The following is a 22,185-nucleotide window of genomic DNA, read 5'->3' on the forward strand; positions in this document are numbered from 1 at the left end:
CCAAATTGCTTGAGGAAAAAAAAGTTATAAATATACACTGAATAATTGTATCGTTAATTTAATCCAATCAGTTATACAAATAATTAATTGAATTCCATCAGTTATAACAAATAATTACTTTAATTATCATATTAAGCTACTATGTAAATTATTTGTTTTTCTTTATTTCTAAGTCGGTGCATAATAAAACTTAAAAAAAGAAGAAGAGAATTTCATCAGGTTACATCCTCTCCGATCCTAAATGGTGCATTAAACATTAATGGGTTTGTACTATATAACTTGAACTCAAACTCAAACTACTCTTATCAATATTTGTACTGTTCTTTAGCAAGATGAAAATTTACTACACGTGCATTAAAGGAGTTGTACTTGTAGCATACTGCTCCAGATGTGTATGTAGATGAAAATTTCCCCGGCATTAACAGGAATACCCCCCAAAAAAAAAAAGAAAAAGAAAAACCCGTCAGTAAAGCTTCCGTCTTCCTCCTTAACTCAACTATTAACCCCACCCACCCCCATTTTCTCCCTCCTTCTCTCTCTAAACCCTTACTAACTCTCTCTCTCTCTCTCTCTCTCTCTACACTCTTCTTCCTCGTTGGATCTGCAAGTACAATATCTGTACCTACTTCAATTTCCATTCATCAATCAAACCCGGATTTAATTATCCCAAATTTCTGCCCAATTGTTGAGGCAGAAAGAGGTTAATATTTATTGATTGTTTGATTGTAGTATTAATTTTATTATTATGAGAGTACCTTGTTGTTCAGTTTGTCAGAATAGGTATGACGAGGAGGAGCGTTGCCCTTTGCTGCTCCAATGCGGTCATGGATTTTGCAGGGAGTGTCTTTCTAGAATGTTCTCTGCTTCGCCGGATACTAGCTTATCGTGCCCCAGGTGTCGCCACGTGTCCCTTGTGGGCAACTCCGTTACTGCCCTAAAAAAGAACTACGCGATCCTCGCTTTAATCCGCGACTCTAGTTCCAGGTACTCAAGCGATGATGAGGAAGATGAAGAAGAGGGGGGCTTCAATGAGAATGGTGATGATAATGAGGAGAACGATTCGAGAAGGAGGCATGGCGCCCGTGCTGCGTCCAGCTCGGGTTGTGGGGGTGGGAGGATAGAGGTGGGTGCTCATCACGAAGTTAGGTTGATTAGGAGGATAGGTGGTGAGTCCAAGAGGCATGGAGTAGAGATGTGGGCAGCAACTGTTTCTGGTAGTGGTGGTGGTGGTCGGGGCCGGTGTAGGCATAAAGTGGCGGTGAAGAAGGTGGGAGTTGGAGAGGAAATGGATGTGGTGTGGGTTCAAGAGAAGTTGGAGAAGTTGAGGCGGGAGTCTATGTGGTGTAGAAATGTGTGTGCTTTTCATGGTGTCTCCAAATTAGAAAGAAGCTTGTGCTTGATTATGGATAGGTGTAAAGGATCTGTACAGACCGAGATGCAGCGCAACGAAGGCCGTCTCACTCTTGAGCAAATTCTGAGGTATAATGTGTGATTTTTCGATAAAGGGTTACTCCTGTTTCCATTTGATTCATTACCTTGTTGATTATGTTGTTCCAAATTTTGGAGGTTTAGTAGAGAATTGAAAAAGAAACAGGAATTTATGAGTAATCGAGCTCTAAAATTATGTGAGAACTTTGGCATCCTTTATCTATCACATGCACTTTACAATGCTCATCAAAAGCGGAAATGTTGTCATCTCTTGCTGTCTTGCATTTGATGTTTCATATGCCCAAACTTTGATGAGATACATGAAATTGTGGAGATACTAACAAGAACGGGAAAAATAGTAGCATCACCTCCTGATTTGCAAGAAATCCTCATCTCAGAGAATGACATTTTGAGAAAGTAGGAACTAGCTTTCAGTAAACGCTACTCCAAGAAAAAAGAAAAAAAACATTATTAAAACAACAACAACAATAACTACACCTAAATCCCACGCCAGTTAGGGTCAGTATATGAATCGTCAATTCCTCACTGGCCAGGATTCTCCATTAAACTCATCTCAAGCCAATATTAAACAAACTAAAAATAAAAGAAAAAGCACTAGAATTTCTATATATTTTTATTGGCATATAACTCTCTGACAAGACTAAAAGACAACCAGGAAGTATAGGACCTAAAATAAATGTACTAACATGACTAAAACATATTCCAAATTAATCGATTTTTTTGTTTTTGATGATGATGGTGTCTGGGCCAACTTGGACACACCTCTCCTAACCGGGTATGTGCAACCTCCCACTAGCACAGGTACGAGTGAGAAGAAATAACCTACCTAGTATTTTTATATTGCCTATATTGATCTTGTTCCTCCATTTGTGCCATCTTGGAAGCAATATATATATATATATATAGGCGACAACAATTAGTTGAAAATATAATAAACATTATTATATTTATTGTTTTCTTCATTTAGAGTAAATCGCTATATGAGATCATCCTGTCTATACTTACCAAAAATAAAAAAAACAAATTATTCTGCCTATTGGCAGAATAAATCAAATGAGCTAAAGCTACCACGATAGAAAGCTGTACTAACATAGACAAAGTGGAAATGGCGGGTTGAATTGAAGTATCCACTATCAAGGTGTAAAAGCAATGAACTATCTGTAAGCAGAATGGAAGAGAGAGGGCTGAGTCTAAGTATCCTAGGTGTCTATCTTTTGATTTTAAATGAAGAAGTAAAAGAGAACTACCTTGTAGTGCGTGACAAACTTTAAACAACTGAAACTTTTTCCACTTAGACAATTCAATAGTTCAAGACCACATTGTTTGCTAGACTGATTGGAAAATTTTTTTGGAAAAAGAAATTTGTCATGCTTAGCATTACTATACTAATAACAACAACAATAATGCTTCAGGCCCAAATACGTTGGGTCGACTATATGAATCCTCAATGACTATGTTTCTCCAATTAAAATTCATCTCGGGCCAGCATTATATAAAATAAAAATAAAAATAGATAGATAATGGTGGTGCTCGGTCCAGTATGCGCACACTCGACTAATCACTGGGCACGTGCTACTGCTACCGCCAATTAGCACATCTATAACATAGGTATTGGGTAACAATGCCCGCCAAAGTTTAGGTAGATGGAAGAAAACACAAAAGCACCTAGTGTTTTTCCTTGTCTTTGGTGGGATTAGGACCATCCCTGGACTTCCATGGCTTTTCCCACTTTAATTACTATTAGGCCATACAAAGATGCTTATATTTGTTTTGATACATATAAGTTCATTGATATGGTGGGGAAGAAAACCCCGATATTCAAGTTTGTACACAAAGGTGGTGAACCGACACCAAGACATTGTTCTCCATAAATCACACCGAGTCGTCCATGCTAGATGGGACCTCGTGGGTGCACCAAAAGATCACCAAACCCAAAAAATTTGTCCTAGTTAGTGCAACAGTATTCTCCATCTTCTCAGAAGCTCTCATGTTTTTCTTTCCATAGTATCCACATTAGCTCCGAAGGAGCTACATCCCATGCTCGACGTCTTTTCTTTTTCCGACGTCTGAATGCCCAGCTGGACATAACATCTTTCATCGCAGCTGGCATTATCCAATGAATACCAAAGTGATTCACTGCTGTGCACTATAACTGGCTCGCTGTCTGAGAGTGTATTAGTTGGTGATTCACTTCCCCTGAGATGCTGATATGTCGACAGTTTAATCGGGGGTTTTGCACTAATGACGGGTTTGTTGTACTTGATACTGTTAGTAATACAGCATTCATATCACCAGTCCTCTTCTTTTTATGCTGTCAAAATAGCGTCTTAAAGTGCAAGAAATCTTGATAGTTTCACTATCAGTTGATACATCATTATGAAGCTTGATCTTCACACTGCATGGTGCAGTTCTTCTGTCTCATCAAACAATATCAGCATAAGCCTGTTTGTTAGCTGTAGAAGCATAAAGGTATGGGAAAGGTTCTATATAGAAGGTGCAAGACCCAGCTGACAAGTTTTTTGAAGCTTTTGTATGAAATGCGATTGACAAACTCAACTATAATTGACAGTTCTTTTATGACAAGAGGGGTTGCTCTGATGGTAAGCAACCTCCACTTCCAACCAAGAGGTTGTGAGTTCGAGTCTCCCCAAGAGCAAGGTGGGAAGTTCTTGAAGGGAAGGATGCCGGGGGTCTATTTGGAAACAGCCTCTCTACCCCAGGGTAGGGGTAAGGTCTGCGTACACACTACCCTCCCCAGACCCCACTAAGTGGGATTATACTGGGTGGTTGTTGTTGTTGTTGTTGTTTCTGCACTTCTATTGCGTGGGAGCTCTGGAAGCTTTTCTATATAAGCTAAGCCAGTCACCAGTGTTCCCCAATTAAATTATGATCTTTACATCCTCGATAAATGAAAGGGTAAAACAATAAAGAAATGAATTTGGTTAGCCATCTTAGAATTTTAGGGCTTGAATCAACTTTTCGAACTGTAAAACTTATCAAAATTCTAGCTTACAGATGCCCTAGAGAGTCAGCAAGAGTTCAATTCCCAACCAGTGCTTCCCTTCTCCATCGCCTTTTCCTCTTCCCTGGGCTCCTCATTGCTTGTAAAGTTGTACTAAGAAAAGAGTCCAGTCTCCAGATGTACATGCAATTGATCTAGCCACTTTTCTGTATGTAGTCTGTTTGAGATAGTGCCTTTAGCATTTCACGTATCTCCTAGCATTGATATATTATCCCATCTTAAATGCAGATATGGAGCAGACATTGCACGTGGGGTGGCTGAGCTTCATGCAGCTGGTATTGTCTGCATGAATATTAAGCCGTCCAATCTTCTTTTAGATGAAAATGGTCATGCTGTGGTCTCTGATTATGGACTTCCAGCAATTCTAAAGAAGCCTGCCTGTAGGAAAGCTAGATTGGAGTGTGAGTCCTCAATAACCCATTCATGCATGGATTGTACAATGCTTAGCCCAAACTACACTGCTCCAGAAGCATGGGAGCCTGTAAAGAAATCAATTAATCTTTTCTGGGATGGTGCCATTGGTATATCTCCGGAATCAGATGCCTGGAGCTTTGGTTGTACATTGGTGGAAATGTGCACTGGTTCTATTCCGTAAGTGACTGAACTTAACGTTCTTCGATGTGTCACTTCTACCATGTTTTAGCATATAAGTTATTCTACTCCATGTGATGATTTATTTAGAGAACCCTTTGTCATTCTTATGCAGATGGGCTGGCTTAAATGCAGAGGAAATTTATCGGGCTGTTATAAAGGCAAGGAGACAACCTCCTCAATATGCAAGTGTAGTGGGTGTTGGAATACCGCCAGAGTTGTGGAAGATGATTGGTGAGTGTCTGCAGTTCAAGGCTTCCAAGAGACCAACTTTTAGTTCAATGTTAGCCACATTTCTTCGCCACTTGCAAGAGATCCCTCGCAGCCCTCCTGCCAGCCCTGATAAGTAAGAACATTTAGTTAAGCTGATATTTTGTAACAGGATTGTCATATGAACATGGTTAGCTGTTGGAAGGTAGCATTTAACACTTGATTATCTTGCTTCTTAAGCTGCAGCAGTGCTCTTTGTGTTCCTTATTCTGATTGTTAAAGATTAATGTTTTACAGTTGCTTTTGAGTTTAATCATTGGCCGTTCAGATAAATGTTGCTTATTATCTGTAAAAATGCAGTAACTTGCAGTACTTGGGAACGAATGGTGTAGTGCCATCTGCTACGTATCAATTGGAGGTTTCTCTTGATGATCCCAGTCTTCTACACAGACTCATTTCTGAAGGCAATGTAAATGGAGTTCGGTAAGTCTTAACGTGTTTTTCAAGTAGTAGGTATCATATTTTGCAAAATCATCAAAGAGACTACCAGAAATTTGAAAGGAACATTTTCATAACTCAAACAAAAGAAAAAAAAGGAGAAGAAAAGGAAGAAAGAAAAAAGATTCAGGTCATCAAGTTTTTTTCTATTTGGAAAGGGAATTTATAGAAGTTACTTGTGCTTAATGCACATATCCCTTCAAGAAATTTTAGGAACATTATTCGCTATATCTGTCTTTTTGCAACTTCTGGCAGTTCTCCTAAAAATTATTTTTCCTATATACTTCATCTCTTTTACTCATCTCGACGCAGAGACTTGCTAGCGAAGACTATTTCAGGACAAAGTATTAGCTCTTTCTGTTCTCTACTGGAGGCGCAAAATGCTGATGGGCAAACTGCTCTCCACCTTGCTTGTAGACGAGGAAGTGTTGAACTTGTTGAGGCCATTCTGGAATACGCGCAGGCAAATGTGGATGTCCTAGACAAAGATGGTGATCCGCCCCTTGTGTTTGCTCTCGCTGCTGGATCACCTGAATGTGTTCGTGCTCTTATCAGGAGGCACGCCAATGTGAGATCGAGACTGAGAGAGGGGCTTGGTCCGTCCGTTGCTCATGTCTGTGCATACCATGGCCAACCAGATTGCATGCGTGTAGGTCTCTTGTCCTTTTATGTGTATGTTGAGAAAGATGTTAGGCTGAAACTGAAATGTGGAGGAACAAATGGAAAGTCAAGCTACTAAAGAGATGAGATTTAAATAGCGAGATAAGATGAAAATGCAATTTTAGGTTAGAAAAGTAAACTAAAAGGCTTTCCTAGAGATGACGTTTTGATTTCTTATTCGTCCTCTTGTCCTTCCCCTACTCTGCCCCACGTCCTCTAATCTTCTGCTATAAAAAGTAGAGCAAAACAAAATCCATGAGGTTCTATAGTCCAATTTGAGATTTATAGTTGTTCACTGGTAAAAGCTCCTACTTTGCATTTCAGGTCTCCAAGGTTTGTCCTTAGCAGGCCTTTCTATTCTCTCTTCAGTAACCCCCCCCTCTCCCCACCCCCCCCCCCCCCACACACAAAAAACGAAATAGAAACTAAGGGCTAAGTTTATGTTTTGTTTATCACTCTTTTGGATAGATATCTTTGTTAGCTCTTTGTATCTTTTGGTTGTTACTTGTTATGCTTTGGTTGTCAGATCGGTTTGCTTGTTATTGCCCCTCCCCTTCCTGAGCCGAGGGTCTTCCGGAAACAGCCTCTCGGCCTTTTTAAAGGCAGGGGTAAGGTCTGCGTACACTCTACCCTCCCCATACCCCACTTGTGGGACTACACTGGGTATGTTGTTGTTGTTGGTTGTTACTTGTTATGTTAGTACTTATCTTCCTTTTTATGTTTCATTGCAACAGGAATTATTACTGGCTGGGGCTGATCCAAATGCAGTTGATGATGAAGGTGAATCGGTGCTTCATCGAGCTGTTGCTAAGAAATATACGGACTGTGCCAAGGTCATACTGGAAAATGGAGGCTGTAAATCAATGGCTATCTTGAACTCCAAAAATTTGACGTAAGTTCAAATATGATTCTTATTCATTCCTCGAAATATTTTTGGAAATAAAATTCTAGTAGGGGAACCCTATAGTTGGAAGCGTGGAAAAAATTAGGATAGAGAAAAGTGCAAAAGAAATCTAATATGAAATCATAGGAAAACAAGATGAAAAGAGAATCTCGGTGGTTCTCGGAGTTTCAAAATTAAAGTACAAGTTTCTTATCTTGCGTAAAGAATACCTTGTAAATGATAGTGACTCCATACTTGACATCATAGAATCCCTGTAAGTTTTTGCTGTAGGGGGATTCTTATCTTTTTTGTTTTTTCTTGGAGTATGTATTTTGTCACTTTTTTTTGGGAATGATAACATTGTGTTCATCAGTACAAAATGTACTGGCAACAGTATTTACAAGCTACAGCCCTTGTGTACTTTACAAGGCTTCCAAAAATTGCAAAATAGATTCAGCATCTACTACAGAAAACTCTTTACACCAAAAGTGAAGATCTAAAATGTATTTTGTCACTTTTAACTGCACAATCTTTGTGATGTTCTTTATAAAATGTTATCATTCTAAAAAAAGTACTACTTTCTAAATTTGTGTCTCCCAAGGAGTAGAGTATAGCTTGCTAAATTCTTTTAGGTTATTTCCCCCTTTAAGACTCTTAAGTCAGTAAGATTTATTAATTCATTCAAATATGAAGATCTATAGGAAGGGAATTCATGAAGAAAAGAGCTTGCTTTTGAGTGAAATTCCTTTACTTCATCAAAAATAATTCATGAAGAAATTACTCGAAGTTTACTAGGAAAAGCATGGGCCTTTCCTTTGCAAGAAGACTTTGTGGTCCACTTGTTTGACTTATGGTGTCTTAGATGGAACCAAATTGAGCTTGTGGCATCTTTAAGTTAAAGAACGGCGCTTGAAAAAAATTGTTGGACCTGAGTTATCATATTAAAACTATTTTAAGGAATTTGATGTGACCCCTTCTATGTACTTAGAAGGTGCTTTATAATTTATCTACTGGGTTCTAGTGTCACTATCATGTCTTTATTGTATTATATACATTAGGGGGTCCTGTATATTGTCCGAATTAAGTCTTATTCATTGAAACAAAACAGAGAGTTAGTTATTAAATATCTCTTTCGATGTGTTTCACATTTTTAATCACTCAAATTTGTCAAAATTGCAGTAATCATGAATTTCCAAAGAGAATAGTTGGGATAATAGTAATAAGAAGATTAATTATGTGGCTAATGGGTTTACTCTGGGATGATCTATGCGTGGAACAATGATGATAGGTTATTTGGTAATCTTGCAGCTTTTTCAGGTGCATCCATATAAGTTTACTATTGGAAACTGCTCTTTAAATCTGCTGCTTCTACTTTAGTTGTTAATAGTTTGGCTTTTTAATCAGCAATGGAGGAAAATTGGCTGCTTGTGAAGGGTGATGCTTGAGCATGTTTTGGCCTTATATTTTCTTTGATCTCCTCCCCTCTTTCACACGTGGTGCATATTTTGTGTCTTGCCTTCTACAGGCCACTGCACTTGTGCATCGTGACTTGGAATGTTGCTGTTGTCAAGAAGTGGGTGGAACTTGCATCTATTGAAGAGATCGCTGATGCTATTGATATTCCAAGTCCTGTTGGTACTGCACTGTGCATGGCAGCAGCCTTAAAGAAAGATCGTGAGGCAGGTGAGTATGACACTCTTTTTACAGGGATGAACATAAATGTAGTTGTTTTTACAAGATATAGCAGTTGATAGTACCTCTTTTTTACTTCCTTTTTACTAGCTGTACCTGTTCTTGTTTTCTTGTTACCAGTAATCTTGCGTACTTTTTGTAGAGGGAAGAGAACTGGTACGTTTGATTTTAGCTGCTGGAGCAGATCCAGCTGCACAAGACACACAACATTTTCGAACTGCTTTGCACACTGCTGCTATGATAAACGATGTTGAGTTGGTCAAGGTAGGCTGATATGTACTTGAGTTTGACCAGTGCTATTTTGGAGAAAATATGCAAATCTTAGGTTGTATGTCCAAGTCGTGCTTCGGCTGGCCAGTAACACTCTTTTTATCATCAGTTCGGTAGTGTCTCATTTTTCGCTGATCTCATGTTAGTCTTCAAGACACTACCCTCTAATGATATTGGTTAGCTCTCTTGCTTTCCATTGATATAGATAAGGAGGGATATCAAAGTATTTTTGAGCGAATAGATGGGGTCATTACTATAAGGATCGAAACTTGATAGTTAATAGATTATAAAAAAAAGGATTGAAACTAATTTTTGACATGGTTTCATGTCGCTCAACTTAAGCTTGCTTTCTACTTGTCAGAAAAAATTTAAAGCTTGCTTCCAACTTAAACTCGTCGAACAGCTTTTTGTTCGACGAGTTAGCTGGGGGAGAGTTCATACAGGATGAGGATTCTTAATCTTGTTTTGATAGATCAATGATATATAAAATAATTTATATCTTTCCATTCAAGAAGTGACATAAAGGAATAGGTGCAAAAGTAATTTGATTTTCCTATTCTGTTATGCCCCCACTTATTTGAAAACATGCATGTCTTCATGTCCTTGTTAGCGGGTGCATGCCTATGCTGCCAAGTGACTAGTTTCGTAGTTCTGCACAGTAGTCAAGCGAGGTTCTCTTTTTGATTGTAATACTTTTGAAACCATCATTATTTTTATTGTCTCATAATAACCAACTTTTCTTTAGATCATCCTCGATGCTGGAGTTGATGTAAACATCAAGAATGTGAATAATACAATACCTCTTCATGTGGCATTGAATAGAGGTGCGAAATCATGTGTGGGATTGCTTTTGTCTGCTGGGGCAAACTGTAATTTCCAGGTCCGTCCTAATCACTTTTTGGTTCTATCACTTGATACAAATATGTGAATTCGGTCTTTTGGCAGCTACTTTCTGAAAACTTTCCGATTATCTTCTTTGGTCGTCGTATTTTTTATCACTAGAGCACCTAGTATATATAATATTTTCTTCTGGTCTTAATATAATAGACTAATCTAGCAGATTTCCGTAAAGAGTTCAGTTCTTACGCATCTATTGTTAAGAGTGTGATTTTTTTGGGTTGGGAATAATAGATGATTAGAGTTCTATGCATCCTGCTTTCGTGGAGCAAGATGTATTGAGTGTAATGCAAGACAATAAAAATCAGTAAGTATTTAGAAGAGATATTAACTGTAAATCATAACTATATATCATAATTTTTATTTGATAAGGATAATCGTACAATAATGGTAGTACAAACTGTTAATTTGTTTTATTACTGGAAAGAAACCCAAAAACTCTGCACAAGCTCAAGTGCAGGGGTTTGTATTTTTTGCCTTTTTGGCATTAATTTACTGAATGTATGTGATATGTATGCTTTGTTAGAAGTCTTCAGCGCCCTGCCATTATAAAAGGTCCGTCTTTTGCTTTGCACATATCTGCACCTGATGGTGCTGTTATCATACAAAATACGTTACTTGTTAAGGAAAAAAGTTCAAATGTTAATACTACTGCTACTACAAGTCTACAACAACAACAACAATCCAGTAAAATCACACAAGTAGGGTCTGAGGAGGGTAGACTGTACGCAGACCTGACCCCTACCCCAGAGAAGTAGATAGGATGTTTTCGAAAGACCCTTGGCTCAAGAAGACGAAAATAGATAATAGATCAATAATAGCAACAGAAGCCAGAAATATATTATCAGCATCGTAAGAGACAAAATAAATGGAAAAACAATAACAACGACCATTAATAATGCCACAGTACTATAAAAAAGGAAAAATAGTGTGGGCACAACATAAACCACTATCAGTCCAAGTCAAAACACTAACCGACTAGCCCCACCCCCGGAACAAAGAAGAAAAACGCTCGACTGGTGACTGCTTCCTAACCTTCAACTCTAATGCTCGATCCCCACACCTTCCTATCAAGAGCCATGTCCTCGGAAATCTGAAGTCGTGCCATGTTCTGCCTGATCACCTCACCCCAATACTTCTTAGGCCGCCCTCTACCTCTTCTCATACCTGCCAAAGCTAACCGCTCACACCTCCTAACCGGGGCATTTAGGCTTCTCTTCCGCACGTTCCCGACCATCTAAGCCTCGCTTCTCGTAACTTGTCGTCCATGGGAGCCACGCCTACCTTCTCCCGAAAATCTTCATTCCTAATGTTACCCAGCCTAGTATGCCCGCACATCCATCTTAACATCCTTATTTATGCTAATTTCTTTTTCTGGATATGTGAATTCTTGACTAGCCAACACTTTGCAACATATATCATGGCCGGTCTAACCACCGCTCTATAGAACTTGCCTTTAAGTTTTGGAGGCACCTTCCTGTCACACAAGACACCAGACGCTGGCTTCCATTTCATCCACCCCACCCCTATACGGTGCACCCCTATACGGTGCGTGACATTCTCGTCGATCTCCCCATCTCCTTAGATAATTGACCCAAGATACTTGAAACTTCCTCTCTGAGGGATGACTTGTGAGTCAAGTCTCACGTCCATGCCCGCTTCCCTTGTCACGTTGTTGAACTTGCACTCTAGATATTTTGTCTTAGTCCTACTCAACTTGAAACCTTTAGAGTCCATGGCCTGTCTCCAAACCTCCAGCCTTTCGTTAAAGCCACTTCAGGACTCATCAATCAGAACTATATCATCAGCAAACAACACACCATGGCACCTCTCCTTGAATATGGTGTGTTAGTGTATCTATCACAGTGTTATCAAAGGCGAAAAGCGCAAAAAAGCTCTAAGGTCCGTTGGGGCTTTAAGCACAAAGCGCAAATAAAGCGTGAGCTTTAATGAAAAAAGGTGCAACGGGAGAAAAAGTAAAAATATGCATGTAGTCCAAGACTAATCATTATAAGCATGAATAACAAATATATAGACAAAGAAATTGAAATTTTTTTTACGATAAAGTGAAATATCAATTGTTTAAGGTCGCCTTTTCAAGATTACGCTCATTGGCAAGGAAAAGTATGTCTTAGAGCTTTGATGCGACACAAAAGCGCCCACAAAGCGAGGCGAAGCGCTCAACGTGTTTTGAGCCTTGCTTCAGGGCTTAAGCGCGCCTTTGACAACACTGATCCATCGGCAGGGCAAATAAGAACGGGTTGAGCGCAAATCCTTGGTGTAACCCCATAACAACCGAAAAATGCTCTGAGTTGCCTCCCACAGTCCTAACCCGAGTCTTAGCTCCACCAAATGTTAATGTGGAGTTTTTTTATTCATTTGGAGCTTCTCAATTCATTTAGTTTTTGCATTATGAAAAGTGTATAGGTAAGGTGTGTGAATAAGGAAGGGAATTAGCTCTGAAGTGAGATGTGGCTATGCAGACATACTTCTAGTCTCATATTGTTTTGAAAAATATTCCTTTGCTTCATTCCCGATGTCTAAATAGAATCCTTAGGTTGTATCAGCGTTTAGGATTGCAGGAACCAAGGTCCAGAATGAAATCTAAGAGAAGCTTTTCTGTTGCAACTTTTGCTGGACTTTGATAACTGCAAAGTGTGAGGTTGAGGAGTTCTTCACTAAGAGATTGGATGTGCAAATCCTCAGCAGATACGGCCCAAACTCGAGACTTTTCTGAATTTTGTAGTTTATGATGGTCTTGGAATTTTTTTGCATAGGTTCCTACTCAAACTAGAATGAGCCTGAAGGAAAATGTACTTTTGCAAATTATTTTGTGAGGCTCATAACCCTGTGTGGGCGCCTCAATGAAAATTAGTGTCAAACATTACGGTCATGGCTCTGTATTTGATTTGCTCATGGCTTTTTAGTTTGCTTTTCAATGCTTATTGATATTTGTTAGTCTATTTCTTATATTCCTCTTTGAGCTAATTTTGTATTTCTCGCTGATATCAGGATGATGAAGGTGATAATGCTTTCCATGTAGCAGCATTCTCTGCCAATATGATACGTGAAAATCTTGATTGGATTGTAATTATGCTCAGGTATCCAGATGCTGCTATTGAAGTTAGGAATCACAGGCAAGTTCCAATTAGCCGTATGGTTCCTTTCTATGGGTTATGCTATCATGGAGACGACTTGTATCTACTTATCAAAAAACACTCTTGTATCTGAGCTTGGCATTAACTTCATCAATGTCTATTGTTGCAGCGGCAAAACTTTATGTGACTATTTGGAGACTCTGCCTCGTGAATGGATTTCAGAAGATTTGATAGAGGCACTTAGGGAGAAGGGGGTCCATTTATCTCCCACAGTGTGAGCAGAAGATTTTTTTTGTTGCTAATTTTTGTCAAATAATATTTGTAAAAATGCTTGTTGATTGTGCTTGAGGTTTTGAAGAGCTGCATGTTCATATGCTATACAGATATGAAGTAGGAGACTGGGTGAAATATAAGAGAAGCATTGTGACACCAACTTATGGGTGGCAAGGTGCAAGACATAAGAGTGTTGGTTTTGTGCAAAATGTCCTTGACAAAGACAATCTCGTTGTGTCCTTTTGCTCTGGGGAAGCTCAAGTACTGGTAGATGAAGTTGTAAAAGTGATTCCATTAGACAGAGGGCAACACGTGAAGCTCAAGCAAGATGTCAAAGAACCAAGGTTTGACTTAACTAAAAACTGTTATCCCGCCGTATTTATAGCAGGGTTATGCGCTTCTTCTTATGTCCTTTTTGCTCTTAGTGCACATAGAAATACCTTGCTTCTATAGGAAATTGTGAGTCAAACAAGCACTGTAAGAAGCAATCCATCCGAAACAGGAAACTTAAGGCAGAGCCTTTTCCCTTAACAATTTCCATTTCCATTCCCTTATCCCACTACCTTCCTGCTTTAACATCAAGCTATAACAACTCTCGACTGTGAAAACACCATCATTACTGGCCAACCAGATATGTGAGTTCCTACTATTGGCATCTAAGATTTACTGTTTCCAAAAAGTTCAATAGCTACCAACTTCCCCAATCTCCCATCATTAAAAACATCCTCTAAAATGCAGCTGCCAACCAGAGTCAGAAATTATATCAGCAATACAACTTTATTTATAGCTATGCTGTACAAAGTATGCAAATTTATCCCTCAGCTTGCCCTCTTTCACCCACTTATCTAACCAAAATCTAATTCCTCACCCCCACCCCCACCCAAAAAAAACCAGGCCTTAAGTAGGGGTGTTCGTCGGTCGGTACGGTATTTAGTCATTTCGATACCATTTTATTCGGTATGGTTTGACTTTTCTCCGTTCAGTTTCGATTTTTTCGGTCCGGTAATTTCGGTTTATTCGGGTTGAATATTAACTAGTGCATAGAGTCATAGACTGTAATTTTTTAATTAAAGTACTCAATGAAAACGTTCTAAGCTCACCTGACCGTTGATAAAAATTTTGTCCAAAACCATCAAGTATGAACTAAGAGAAAAAAGGCATAAAGGAATACATTTGATCGTTGGAAATATCATGTTACTTGCTTAGAGTTAACTATTGAAATTAGAGAATACAACGGCTAATCCAACATATGCAACAACAATACAAGAGTAACGGAGTAAAAAACACTCTAAAACCATTGAAATATTATGTTAAGCTACTTGGCAACCTAGAATCTGCATCCTACCTTGTTCCTCTATTTTCCTAAAGAAGTACATGGGCTTTACAACCAACCTCAACATGAATGCCAAAGAAAAGTATTGTGTAACTTAGTATGTTAATCAATAATATCAGTAATGTGTAATTTAGTATATATTTCGGTACGGTATCGGTATTTCGATATTACTTTTTAAAATACCAAATACCATACCAAATTATTTTTAAAAACCTAAACCAAATACCATAACGAATACCGAATTATATACCAAAATTTTCGGTTTCGGTACGGTAATTCGGTATTTACCATATTATGCACAGCCCTAGCCTTAAGCATGATGTTCCTCTGGAACTGCTCCCCATTTTAGGAGGATTAAACAGGATAGTGAGGACAAAAAATGTATTAATTATAAGATTAGTCAAGTTTCCTGTCCCGTAGTTTTGTCTTGCCAATTTCTGCTTACAAGGTTTAAGTTGAAAATTTTCAAGCTGACTCAGGAAAGCATTAGCATTTTTGAGAGGCTAATTGTAACTAGCTTTGCTTTTGCTACAGGTTTGGTTGGCGCGGCCATGCCCATGATAGCATAGGAACTGTATTATGTGTTGATGAGGATGGGGTGCTTCGTGTTGGGTTTCCTGGAGCATCTAGAGGGTGGAAAGCTGATCCTGCGGAAATGGAACGTGTGGAGGAATTTAAGGTTGGAGATTGGGTTCGGATTCGTCCTACACTCACAACAGCTAAACATGGATTTGGATCTGCAACGCCAGGAAGCATTGGTGTAGTGTACTGTATCAAGCCAGACAGTAGTCTGATGGTGGAGCTAAGCTATCTTCCTCATCCATGGCATTGTGAACCAGAAGAGGTTGAACCTGTTGAGCCATTCAGAGTAAGACAAATAACTTCACTGATGTCTGATAGTTCATTACTCCCTTTGTTTCATTTTATATGAAATGTCATGTCATGTTTAAGACCACAAGTTCTGACGGTACTATGCTGAAAGCCCTTTTTTCTTAAACTACAGTGTACATTCAAGTACTACCATACTAAATGAACAGAGAGATTACCTTTTTCAGAATTCCTATTATCCTGTCCCTTGGTTAAATTCTACATTCTGTACCTTTTCACAGATTGCTGATAGGGTCTGTGTGAAGCGCACTGTCGCAGAGCCAAGATATGCTTGGGGTGGTGAAACACATCATAGTGTAGGAAAAATAATTGATATAGAGGCTGATGGTCTGTTGATCATAGAAATCCCCAATCGGCCAATCCCGTGGCAGGCAGATCCTTCTGACATGGAGAAGCTGGAGGATTTCAAGGTAATACTTGTAATTGATCAGTATTTTGTTCTATAATGAGGATGCTAGCTGATGTTGTTGGTAGTTAGGAGCTTTCGTTCTGTTTTGGGGGTTGTGGAAATGAGAATGGAAGAAAAAAGGTTTTGTGTGTGAAATATAAACAGCGTGTTGGTAGCGTTCTCAAACAACTTTGTTTGTTCTGTGCACATTAACAGGTAGGTGACTGGGTAAGGGTAAAAGCTTCAGTTCCCTCACCAAAATATGGTTGGGAGGATATCACGAGGAACAGCGTAGGTATAATACACAGTTTGGAAGAAGATGGTGATGTTGGCATCGCTTTTTGCTTCCGGAGCAAGCCTTTCTCTTGTTCAGTGACAGATGTGGAGAAGGTGCCACCTTTTGAAGTTGGACAAGAAATTCATGTTTTGCCATCCGTTTCTCAGCCCCGACTTGGATGGTCCAGTGAGACACCAGCAACGGTTGGAAAGATTGTAAGAATTGACATGGATGGTGCTCTAAACGTAAGCATGCCTTGCTTGTATCACTTAAAATTTGGTGGAAAGAATCTATTGACCTTATAAGTAGGCATAAAATATAGTGAAGGTTGAATTGACTTCCAATTCATTAGTTATTATTTTTAATGAATTGCTTCAAACCTTAACTACAAGTAATGTGACCTTTGATGCTTTCTAGGTTAAGGTTGCTGGGAGAGACAGTTTGTGGAAGGTTTCTCCTGGAGACGCAGAAAGGCTTTCGGGATTTGAAGTAGGTGATTGGGTACATTCTAAACCAAGCCTGGGAACTAGACCCAGTTATGATTGGTATAGCATTGGGAAAGAAAGTCTAGCGGTTGTGCATAGTGTTCAAGACACTGGTTATTTAGAGCTTGCATGCTGTTTTCGCAAAGGACGCCTGATGACTCATTACACTGACGTTGAAAAGGTTTCTGGATTTCGAATTGGGCAGCATGTTAGGTTTAGGGCTGGGCTGGTAGAACCAAGATGGGGCTGGAGAGGCACTAATCCAGATTCTCGAGGTGTTATAACTGGTGTTAATGCTGATGGAGAAGTTAGGGTTGCATTTTTTGGTTTGCAGTGTCTCTGGAAAGCAGATCCTGCAGACCTTGAGATAGAGCCAACATTTGAAGTCGGAGAGTGGGTCAAGTTGAGAGAGATTGCAAGCGGTTGGAAATCTGTAGGGCCAGGTAGCATTGGAGTTGTGCAAGGAATGAGTTATGAAGGAGATAAGTGGGATGGTAATATCTTTGTCGCCTTTTGTGGAGAGCAGGACCAATGGGTGGGATATTGCAGCCATCTTGAGAGAGTGAATAAGCTCTTAGTCGGTCAGCGTGTTAGAGTAAGAAACTCTGTAAAGCAGCCAAGGTTTGGGTGGTCAAATCACAGTCATGCAAGTGTTGGAAATATATCAGCAATTGATGCAGATGGCAAATTAAGAATCTACACACCAGCAGGCTCGAAATCTTGGATGCTTGATCCTTCAGAAGTAGACCTTGTTGAGGAAGAGGAAATCCAAGTTGGTGATTGGGTCAGGGTTAAGGAGAATGTGTCTAACCCAACACACCAGTGGGGGGATGTCTGTCATTCTAGTATGGGGGTCGTGCACCGCATAGAAGATGGTGATCTTTGGGTTTCATTCTGCTTTATGGATAGGCTATGGCTCTGCAAGGCCTCGGAAATGGAAAAAATTAGAGCATTTAAAATTGGGGACAAGGTGAAGATCAGAGATGGGCTGGTGGCACCTAGATGGGGATGGGGGATGGAGACGCATGCGAGTAGAGGTGAGGTTGTTGGAGTAGATGCTAATGGGAAGCTAAGAATTAAATTTCAATGGAGAGAAGGGCGGCCATGGATTGGAGACCCTGCTGATATTACTCTTGATGAGCGCAATGATCAGTGAAACATTTGTCTTTTTTACTTCTCCTATCACTAGATAATGGGCAGGGCAACCCTTAGCCTGTTTTATATATATGGGAGGCAGTCACTGTGCTGGCTGTGCGATGGCGTTAGAGGCTGCCCCAGGGCAGTTGACAGCCATGAGGACGGATGTACCCAGAGAAGACGTGATGACGGAGAGATGGGTAAAAGGTTACAAAGAAGCTGGGATGGATTTGGGGTCATTGCTGAAGTTAGATGTGGTCATCGTTGGGGCCCGCATTGGAGATTTTTCTGCATAATGAGTGTTTCCTTTAGCTGCATTAACAGGAATATGTTTGTTTTCTATTCTGTACAAATCACAAGGAAATTTTTGGGTCTCATAGCTTTCAAACATAGTTCACTTACACTAGATTTGAACATTTCTCTCCTCTATCTTGTCATTTAAAAAATGCTGAGGCCACTGCTCATAATCTTGTAAAATTTTATTTAGCCGTTTGAATAGAGAAGCATGTGAATTTAATGCCTTTCCTCTTATATTGGTGAACTTAGAGTATTGGGTCTCAAAGAATCCTTCCTTCATGTTCGGAGTTTTATGAAATGTCTGTTCAAACTTGTGAAATTAAAGGACAAAACTTAGGTACCTAAATTATAGAGATAGAAAATGCGTTTTTCCCAAAGCTAAAATTATTTGTGCACGGTATTAAATCCAAATTATTTTTAACGACTATAGTTGAAATGCTCATGGCATATAATATAAATTCAGAATCTAACTATCAACTCCTTCAACCAACTGCGAGTTTATAATTCAAGATCAAACTATCAAACCTTAAATCAAAATCCAGCTTAATCAAATTCAAAGACCAGCTAGCTAGCCTTTGAGAACATCCGTGAAGAGTAAAGAACACTCTGTTTCAATTTAGAGAGCTTGTAAATACTCATTTCTATTTTAACATCAGAAAATGCATTTTGTTGCACTACTTGTTCTAATTATTTTAGATGCAAAATTTGTGTTACAAGTATTACAACTGCTAGGCAGACACCAAACCTGAGATTCAAAAAGAAATTGCTGAGACATAATATTGAGCTCCAGTAAAGAGCATGACATGCACAGTTCCACTAACAAAGAACCTAATGAATTATTCATCACAGATCATTATTGATGATGTCCCGCATCATTTGTATTGGGATGAGTCCTTCAGTTCTAATAGCATCCTTATTTGGATCTGGACTTATGAAATACAACGTTGGTAGTCCTCGAACCTGAGAAAGGATTATTTCAGTTAGCAGACAGCTTTGCAAATTCTGGACAGATAGTCATATTTACTTGCAGAATATGTGATGAGAACAAGGAGTTCTGATAAATCTCAAGTATGCACACGAGTGACGGGGGAGAAAACAGATCTTTTTCTTCATAATTGGTAGTAGTAGTTTTGAAATAGACCAAATTTTGATTCAAAGCAGAAGGGTGGTAAGTGGTTGTACCTGCATATCACGTGCAAATTCGTATTCATCATCTGTGTCCACTTTCACAATAAGTGCATTGCTTTCATACTCTACAGCAAGCTGTCAGATGAAATTGCAATTATACTACAGAATAATTTTGCAAACCAAAATAACATATTTATCAAGCGAGATAGTATCCCTAAAGCAATTAGTTCTGATTAGAACAATTTTGACGTTAGGAAAAGATAACCTAGTGTGTGTAGCAAGATATCACTGACCTCCCAGCAGAACTACTTCAAATGGACCTCAACTAAGGATAAAAAAGCATATGTCTCAAATCAGTAATGCCGTGATTCTCTTCTTATTAGTAGAAAGATAAACTCTAATAGCAAAGACCTCTGAGCTATATACAGATACACACATAAAAGTGCAGCCAGGTGCACAAAGCTCCCGCTATGTGCAGGGTCCCGGGAAGGGCCGTACCACAAGGGTCTATTGTACGCAGCCTTACCCTGTATTTCTGCAAGAGGCTGTTTCCACGGCTTGAACCCATGACCTCCTTGAATTAGATTGCATGATCTCCAATCTTGCAATCACATAAACAGAGGGGTGTTTACTCTTGCTTATTCCAATTCAAGAGGATAAAGTTAATAAAAGCTAGAAGTAAGTGAATCCTTTGATTGCGATTTGTGACGTGCTATTTATTTTAGGCTTTCAGGTACAGTCCTCTGAAAAATTACGCACTTAAACAAAATGTTAAGGTTTACACCAATCTTCTTTCGAATACAAAAGTAGGTAAAAGTTACTGGACAGCAGACCATAAATTTGTTGTTTATAGCTTCTCAACTTAAAATGTTTCAATGTACAAACTTTTAATTCTAAAGAAGTTTGCAACAAGAATAGTTATTCTTTAGCTGATAGTTCTCTTTTACTGCATAGAAGCACTCATCCATTTAACACAAACCCTCTGCTCGTAGAGACTTTAACCGCTCCACATATTAATACTAGCTAGATAATGGACGATTTGCACCACCATCAATGTGACATAGTTAAATAAGCAACTAGGAAAAGTGAATATCACTAACATCTCAATATGCACTTTGTCTACCATTCTACTTATATTCATTTCTCACAGAAACCATGAACTCTTAAGAAAAGGCCCACACAAGTTTTTTTCCCCAAGCAAGTGAAAGCTACGGTAGATTGACGATTACACAGCTATTATAATCACCTGAGATTTGTCTCTATCTTTTCAACAATTGAGTGTAGGCACTTAGAATTGCACAAATTCGACTTGCCATACCTTCAAATATACCATAACAATGAGTATAAGGCTTCCCTAGAGTTCAGAAAGAAAGCCTACCAGGGACCGACAAATGGTGATTATTCCCAAAATTATCCGGACTAACTTACATACACTATCGACTTTGATAGAAAAATGTCCACTCCTTCAAATTTTACCACTTCAAACTGACACCCTCGCTTTTTCCACTCTAAGACCAAGGATGTTTTTGTCCTCATATATGGGGTTTAGATAAACGAAAAGTTTACATTCCATGTAATGATACCCAGTCTATTTGAACTATGGTACAATCCTCTAGAAAATTCATTCCAACAATCCCAACTTTGAACTAATTAAAGCATCTATAGCAGTAACTAAAAAATGCTTAAGACATTGTGGTTTGAAATCAGAACCAACCATTTCAAGTTCTTGAGCCATCAAAATACAAGGACCACACCATGTGGCATAGAAGTCAATAATCAGTGGCACATTCCGTTCTCCCTTTATTAGTTCTTGAATATCTTTTGCAGACACCTTCTTCTGCAATCCCAAAACAATAAATAAAATAAAAGAAATGGAATTAGCAATGTTACATAGTTATGTTCATTAAAAACAAAAGAATTAAAATAATTCACAATACTTTGTTAAAAGAATTAACAAATATAAATGATTCTAACACAGGGGCTAAGTAGAGTTCCTGTCAGTACTTTTTTATCCACTGTTACAGAACCTTATCCACAATGTTCTGCACGAGAAAGCACGCACATACTTCCACCTCCCCAAATTCGTATGAATTTATTTTTTTCGAGCAGAAGAATAAAACCCAATAGTCGAAATTTGGAAATGTTGAATCAAAATTGAGAAGCTAAATGAAATTGAACAACAAAAAAGGAAAGTATACCACAAGATAATCCTCTCTGACATATTTGCCAGTTGCTACAGCTGGGGGTTTGCAAATGGATTTTCTTGAAAGGGTTTGGGTAGAGAGTAGAGAGGGCCTAGGAGTTGGACAAGTGTATGAGAAGAGTGAATATTTACGCTGATTAGAGGAGAAGTGACAAGCTGAAGTTTGGGGTGGCGGAGCCAAAGGGTGAAAAGAGAGGGTCGCAGCTTGCATTCTTAGCTCTCTTTATCTGCTCTGCCTCACTCACTACTCTCTGTGTTTATGTGAAGGGAGAGACTCTGTTAGGGGTTTAAGGGGAGAAGGAGCAAAGAAAGAATTATCCAAAATCTTTTAGAGGCGAAGAGAGGGACTATATAGTAATTCTATATATACCAATCCATAATTAGAATTTTGAATTTTGAAACGCGCTAAAAAGAAGGCACGAAATCTGCGTTTGATTCTTTCCACATTAAATTCGAATTTTGAAATGGAAAGAGATCTCATTGCTGCGTAATTCTCTCGTTCACTA

At 38.9% G+C, this 22,185-nt stretch overlaps 2 protein-coding genes across 2 annotated transcripts; one reads left to right on the top strand and one right to left on the bottom strand.

Moving 5' to 3' along the window:
* Positions 1 to 429: 429 nt before the first annotated feature.
* LOC107775515 (E3 ubiquitin-protein ligase KEG-like) lies at positions 430 to 18,568 on the top strand. Its single transcript, XM_075217791.1, has 16 exons — positions 430 to 1,479; positions 4,700 to 5,062; positions 5,178 to 5,408; positions 5,633 to 5,755; positions 6,083 to 6,419; positions 7,165 to 7,322; positions 8,839 to 8,996; positions 9,148 to 9,269; positions 10,021 to 10,155; positions 13,185 to 13,309; positions 13,440 to 13,544; positions 13,654 to 13,887; positions 15,411 to 15,744; positions 15,986 to 16,174; positions 16,369 to 16,674; positions 16,847 to 18,568. The coding sequence occupies exons 1-16, from the start codon at positions 746 to 748 to the stop codon at positions 18,068 to 18,070; spliced, it is 4,878 nt and encodes a 1,625-aa protein (XP_075073892.1). The 5' UTR covers positions 430 to 745; the 3' UTR covers positions 18,071 to 18,568.
* A 373-nt stretch (positions 18,569 to 18,941) lies between these two features.
* LOC107775512 (thioredoxin-like protein CITRX1, chloroplastic) lies at positions 18,942 to 22,002 on the bottom strand. Its single transcript, XM_016595249.2, has 4 exons — positions 21,675 to 22,002; positions 21,191 to 21,313; positions 19,531 to 19,611; positions 18,942 to 19,308 (listed from the first exon to the last, which is right to left on the bottom strand). Exons 1-4 carry the CDS (start codon positions 21,888 to 21,890, stop codon positions 19,192 to 19,194), a joined length of 537 nt encoding a protein of 178 aa, XP_016450735.1. The 5' UTR covers positions 21,891 to 22,002; the 3' UTR covers positions 18,942 to 19,191.
* Between the last annotated feature and the right edge of the window lie 183 nt (positions 22,003 to 22,185).

The sequence above is a fragment of the Nicotiana tabacum genome, chromosome 7 (assembly GCF_000715075.1).
Source record: "Nicotiana tabacum cultivar K326 chromosome 7, ASM71507v2, whole genome shotgun sequence".
NCBI lineage: Eukaryota > Viridiplantae > Streptophyta > Magnoliopsida > Solanales > Solanaceae > Nicotiana > Nicotiana tabacum.

Bases quoted from the DNA above. Each gene is read 5' to 3' on its own strand.
- LOC107775515 (XM_075217791.1), top strand. From the start codon at position 746: ATGAGAGTACCTTGTTGTTCAGTTTGTCAGAATAGGTATGACGAGGAG. The intron at 10,156-13,184 runs GTCCGTCCTAAT...CGCTGATATCAG, and splicing joins GGGCAAACTGTAATTTCCAG to GATGATGAAGGTGATAATGC. The intron at 15,745-15,985 runs GTAAGACAAATA...ACCTTTTCACAG, and splicing joins AACCTGTTGAGCCATTCAGA to ATTGCTGATAGGGTCTGTGT.
- LOC107775512 (XM_016595249.2), bottom strand. From the start codon at position 21,890: ATGCAAGCTGCGACCCTCTCTTTTCACCCTTTGGCTCCGCCACCCCAA. The intron at 21,314-21,674 runs GTATACTTTCCT...TTGGGATTGCAG, and splicing joins TCAGAGAGGATTATCTTGTG to AAGAAGGTGTCTGCAAAAGA. The intron at 19,612-21,190 runs GTTGGTTCTGAT...TTCATCTGACAG, and splicing joins TGGCTCAAGAACTTGAAATG to CTTGCTGTAGAGTATGAAAG.